General features: G+C 46.1%; 1 protein-coding gene across 1 annotated transcript; it reads left to right on the forward strand.

Moving 5' to 3' along the window:
* The first annotated feature begins 545 nt into the window (after window positions 1-545).
* Window positions 546-2,461, forward strand: LOC125794042 (uncharacterized). The gene is made up of 3 exons (XM_049473445.1): window positions 546-568; window positions 1,349-1,818; window positions 1,912-2,461. The coding sequence occupies exons 1-3, from the start codon at window positions 546-548 to the stop codon at window positions 2,436-2,438; spliced, it is 1,020 nt and encodes a 339-aa protein (XP_049329402.1). The 3' UTR covers window positions 2,439-2,461.
* The last annotated feature ends 3,061 nt before the right edge of the window (window positions 2,462-5,522 follow it).

Raw genomic sequence — 5,522 nt, forward strand, 5'->3', positions numbered from 1 at the left:
CCCCCTTCCTCCCTCCGGTGGAACCGCAGTTCCCCCACAAGCACCAAGAGTCCTACCTTTGTTTTAGTTGGGAAGTTGGGATGTTCCTTTTATCTCCGCGAAAATAAGGGGCAGCCTCGCTTCCCAGGCGATTCTCTGTTTCTCCCTCACTCGCGCTCGGCGCCATTTTGTGTTTGTCCGCCCGTTTTCGGGTTTGTTTTGCGTCCGTTTCCGGGTTTTGTTTTCCGCATGTATTTATTCTCCGCCGTTTTTGTTGCTCCGCCCCTTTCGGCGGCTGTTCTAAAAGGTGATTAAAGCGGCCGCATCCCAATTCGCTTGCTGGTGCAGCGGTTCGAGCATTGGGCCGCGATTATTTATTATTACTGTTTTTCCTTTTTTCTTGGGTTTACCTGCTTTGAGATCCACTGCTCTGCGCTTGGGTCCTACAACCTTCTGGGCTGGAGAGCTACTGCTCCCCACCCATTACACACAATTTCACAATTCTCACCAAAAACCTACAGACTGCCACTTTAACATTCCTTTTCTCTTTTTTTTGCCAGATTAACATGGGCCAGATCTGTTGTTCTGGGTAAGTTGCACACGCAATTACAAAAACAACATCACAATCAGTATTATACATTAAAAATAAAATTACAGGAAATGTACAGATGTTAAATACAAATGTTTTTCACATCAGTTCCTTTGGTAGAAGTATAAAGACTAGGGTTTTAAAATAATGCACTACCCCACCTTCTCAAAAACATTTTCCAAAAGCTATAATGACTGTAATGTTATATTAAAATGTCAATATTGAAAATGCACACACATTCAAGAAGCTTAGTTGCCAGATTTGGCGTAACATGGCTATTTCTAAATGTAAGAAGTGGAAAGTTAAAAAAAACTGTGAAAATGTAAGGAATAAATGTAAAAAATCATCTTAATAATAATAATTACAGTGAAGTACAGAAAATCATCATTTCTACTTAAGTAAGGTAATGAAGTATTTGTATTTTGTAATTTGTTATTTGAATCCAAGTGATGAACTGATCCACATTTTTTAAGTTCTGATCTGATTTTAATACACAGCTTCTGATACCGACACACAACCCGATAATCCGATCGGATATCCAACACGATATCCGATCTGATCCATTTTTTTACATCAGTATTAGTTTTCAATTCAACTATTTTTATTATTACTGTTATGATTATTGGTATCGTGTTTAATGTTACATCATGAGGCTGAAATGCACCACACTTCACATCTTATTAGGGGAGCAAAAAATATACACAAATATACACTGAAATTATATACATTTTAAAGAATCTGAATATATAATTCACTTCTTTTACTGTTTTATTCTCTTAGTGTTTTCACAAAGAACTCAAATAAGAAAGTCGTAAATTCTCTGAAAGATGGACTCAGCTCCATCAACAGAGTCTATGAGGCTCTTATTGATGGAGATGTAGATCCTCTTAACTATGAATGCACCAGAGAGCAGATTGTTCGGGCGGAGCAGAGTCTGGACCAGTCAGAAAAAGCAGCAAGTAAAGGGCTGAAGGGTTTGGATAAAGATATTGAGACCCTCACACTCGATGAGGGAAGACTTGAGCAAATGTTGGAAGAAACAAAAGACACTTTAGAGAACCTGAGAACAAAGCAAGAGTCAAATGAAGCCTTACTGAGGCAGTCTGAAGAATCTCTGGAGGTGGTAAGAAGACATCTTAACTCGGCAAAGGACAAAGTTCAGGAACTAGAAGAAAGGAAACGGAATGCTGAGATTGTGTGGGGTGTGGGAGCAGGACTGCTTGCTATACCAGTCTTTGGATGGATTGCTGGTGAGAGTCACATGATTCATAATGATACAGCATACATGTACTGCTTCACTTAAGCTTGGGATTACCTAACACAACCTCTCTGTCTCCTTACAGGTCCTATCATGATGGTTCACGGAGCAGCAGAACATAATCAAGCTTTAGAAGCTCTAAAAGTTGCTGAAGAGGAGATGAGTAACTCTGCAGATCAAGTGGAAAAGTACAGAAGTAAAGTCTCTAAATACAACTCCAAGATTTCCCAGACCGAGCGCGAAATCAAAAAGAAACACGATAAGATAAAGCAGATCCATAAAAAGATCCCAGAGTTGAAGAGGGAGAGAGCTGTTGTAGCTGAGTTACAGAGCAATTTGAGAAAAGCTGTTCACATCCTGAGCACTCTGAGTGGGAAAGCTAACGTTGTCGAGTGTCAGACTCGCAGCTTTGTCCTCCTGGAGCCAGTAATGAAGGTGATGGAGGATGTGATGAAGTCAGCAAGAGATATTGCAGAGAGTCAGTTCCTCTCTGATAAAGGAATACTAAGGCTTCTTGATACGATGAGGGAGAAACATAATGTGGCAGTTCGTATGATAAGGGAGAAACAAAGCCTGGAGGCCAGTAGTGACGCCTGTGAATTGTATATTTGATTTTGAGTCATTCTGGAATGATAACTCACCATTGCTAACAATATTACTAATAATAATAATAACTAACAAAACAATAATTACAAATAATAATATTGTATTCCATAGCAGTGATATGTGTAATGTTATTGGTAGTGATGGGAGCGATCTGGGAAGCCCCCACCCATGGATTCTGGACGTGTATATCCTTTAATATACACTTATATCCTTTTATTTGATGATTATGACCATTCAATAAATATAATCATTTAACTGTAATCATTAGCAAAACATTGTGCAGACACACCACAGTTTTTATATTTAGAATCTCTTATTCCACTAGGATCTTTGTGTTGTTAGAATATCATGTTCAATAAGAAGAGGCAAGGTTGTTTCATGTTTTGAGAGGATGCAAGGACAAGATGTTGACAACTGCAGAGGGAGATAGACCCTCTACTTAGATAGCCTACGCACGCCTGTTCTATGCGGCGCAAAGTCGCAGACAGGCCAGAAGACACTGAAGGAATGGACAACAACATGCTGTTTGGACTTTGTGACGTATATCTTGTTGATGCAACATATGTAATTCATTGTCATGTTTAATCAGTAGTGTAATGTTGATACATTTGAAGAACTAATCCTAGAGACAATTATGTCAATTGTGGTAGGCCCCTGGGGTTAGGGGCGTGACCACTGTAACCCGGAAGGAGGAAGCTCACAGAGATACACAGACACGGGGATTAAATGAACTCAAAACGTACCTTTATTGGCTTTTAACGCCCTCCACCACACCCAAAATAACTCAAATAAACATCTACGGCCCAATGGGGCTCTAGAGTTTAGTAAACTTAATTTTAGTTTAAGTTTAAAGGTCCGTGCAGCCTCAGCCCTCAGCTCCCCAGTCAAAGTCCTCTCAAATGATGGCGGAGGCTGAGTATATATGCCTGTCTCAACTGGCGGCTCAATCAGCCCTCATGCGGGCCAGCTGAGACAGGCATGGCTTTGCGCTCTGGCGTGGGGTGGACCCACAACTCCCCCGCCTCCTCACGCCACAGTCCCTCCCCCTAAGCTTCCAGCCACCAGGGTCGAAGGTGAGGCGTGACCTGGTGACTGGAGCGAACGAAGAGAGGCGGGGTGAGGAGAGCGGGGGATGCACTTCGTTCGCTTGGGACCTCCCCTCCAGAGAGAGACCCGTGGAGATGGCAGCCCACCTCCCAGCCTCCGTCCCCCAGCCTCGCGCAGCGGCGGCTCTCGGTAGCGCCGTGGCGGCTCTCGGCAGCGCCGTGGCGGGAGGTGTGGCTGCTCGGGGCACCGGGACAGGTGGAGCGGCTGCTCGGGGCACCGGGACAGGTGGAGCGGCTGCTCTCGGCACCGGGACAGGTGGAGCGGCTGCTCTCGGCACCGGGACAGGTGGAGCGGCTGCTCTCGGCACCGAACAGGTGGAGCGGCGGCTCGTTGTACCGGGGCTGGCTGAGGGGCTGCTCCCGATAGCGCCGGGGCTTGTGGAGCGGCGGCTCTCGGTAGCGCCGAGGCTTGTGGAGCAGCGTCTCTCGGTAGCTCCGGGGCTGGATGAGCGGCGGCTCTCGGTAGCGCCGGGGCTTGTGGAGCGGCGGCTCTCGGTAGCTCCGGGGCTGGATGAGCGGCGGCTCTCGGTAGCGCCGGGGCTTGTGGAGCGGCGGCTCTCGGTAGCGCCGGGGCTGGATGAGCGGCGGCTCTCGGTAGCGCCGGGGCTGGATTGGCCTCGCTCTTGTCAGGGCCGTTCTCCCCCCTCCACGACTCCGACTCGGCCGCCGAAGAGTTTCGCGGGAGAGGCGGGGCGGAGTCGGACTTTAGCCCGGGCAGAGTGGCGCAGAACTCGTCCTCCTCCTCCGGGAAGACGCAGCAGCAGCAGAAGTCCGGGCCGGTGTGAGCACAGTCCGCCTCGCAGTGTCTGGGCTCCGGACACCCCTCGCACCAGCCGAGCTCGGGGCGAGGCGTCCACTGCTGCTGCAGCCCCAAAAGGGGCGGGCCCGCATTCTCCACCACTGTGGTAGGACCCTGGGGTTAGGGGCGTGACCACTGTGACCCAGAAGGAGGAAGCACACAGAGAACACAGACACGGGGAGTAAATGAACTCAAAACGTACCTTTATTGGCTTTTAACGCCCTCCACCACACCCAAAATAACTCAAATAAACATCTACGGCCCAATGGGGCTCTAGAGTTTAGTGAACTTAACTTTAGTTTAAGTTTAAAGGTCCGTGCAGCCTCAGCCCTCAGCTCCCCAGTCAAAGTCCTCTCAAATGATGGCGGAGGCTGAGTATATATGCCTGTCTCAACTGGCGGCTCAATCAGCCCTCATGTGGGCCAGCTGAGACAGGCATGGCTTTGCGCTCTGGCGTGGGGCGGACCCACAACTCCCCCGCCTCCTCACGCCACACAATATTGTTCCTGTAAAACTTTTGTCTTATTTTCTTACTTTTTGTCTGATTCATCTACTGGTGTGTCTGTATTAATACAATGATTTTCTTCAGTAAATTTTATTCTAAATGGGATATCCTGATTCCTGGTTTTTCTTGTCCGTCTGGCTCACATACATTTTTGCTGTGGTAAATTACCCTGCAGTAGATTCTAAAATATCACCAGAATATTAATTAATTCATTCATTCAATTTAACACTGTTTTGTAAGATTCAGGGCACTGTCTTACAAGCTGGCAAAAGTGAATATATCTACACTGTAAGGGAGGCGACAACAGGCCTATGCCTTATCCTCCTAATGCGTATTCCGTTTTCCGGTACTTTAGATGAGACTTATCTAACTAACTAACTAACTATCTTAACTAATCTGACTCCATTTTATAAATACCAACTAGTTGAAAATAAATAGTTAACAATTATCAGTAGCACACTTACTAAGAATTAGAATCTGTCTAAGCAAAACCAGGTCTGGTTGATTAGTTTAGTGATAGAAGATATAGGCATAAAAAGTACACAACACTCAAAATACTACATAACATATGAAAACAGCCCAGTGCATGGGTTGAGATGTTCAGCGGTCCAGAACTTAGTCAATACTAGCGGTTACAGAACATAACACTCAATCTTATGTTTCCCTCAGAGGTTAAGTGT

Source organism: Astyanax mexicanus, unplaced genomic scaffold, assembly GCF_023375975.1.
Source record: "Astyanax mexicanus isolate ESR-SI-001 unplaced genomic scaffold, AstMex3_surface scaffold_38, whole genome shotgun sequence".
NCBI lineage: Eukaryota > Metazoa > Chordata > Actinopteri > Characiformes > Acestrorhamphidae > Astyanax > Astyanax mexicanus.

Excerpts from the sequence above, each read along its gene's own strand:
- LOC125794042 (XM_049473445.1), top strand. The coding sequence starts at position 546 with ATGGGCCAGATCTGTTGTTCTGG. Across the intron at positions 569-1,348 it reads GGCCAGATCTGTTGTTCTGG|TGTTTTCACAAAGAACTCAA; the intron begins GTAAGTTGCACA and ends TTATTCTCTTAG. Across the intron at positions 1,819-1,911 it reads AGTCTTTGGATGGATTGCTG|GTCCTATCATGATGGTTCAC; the intron begins GTGAGAGTCACA and ends GTCTCCTTACAG.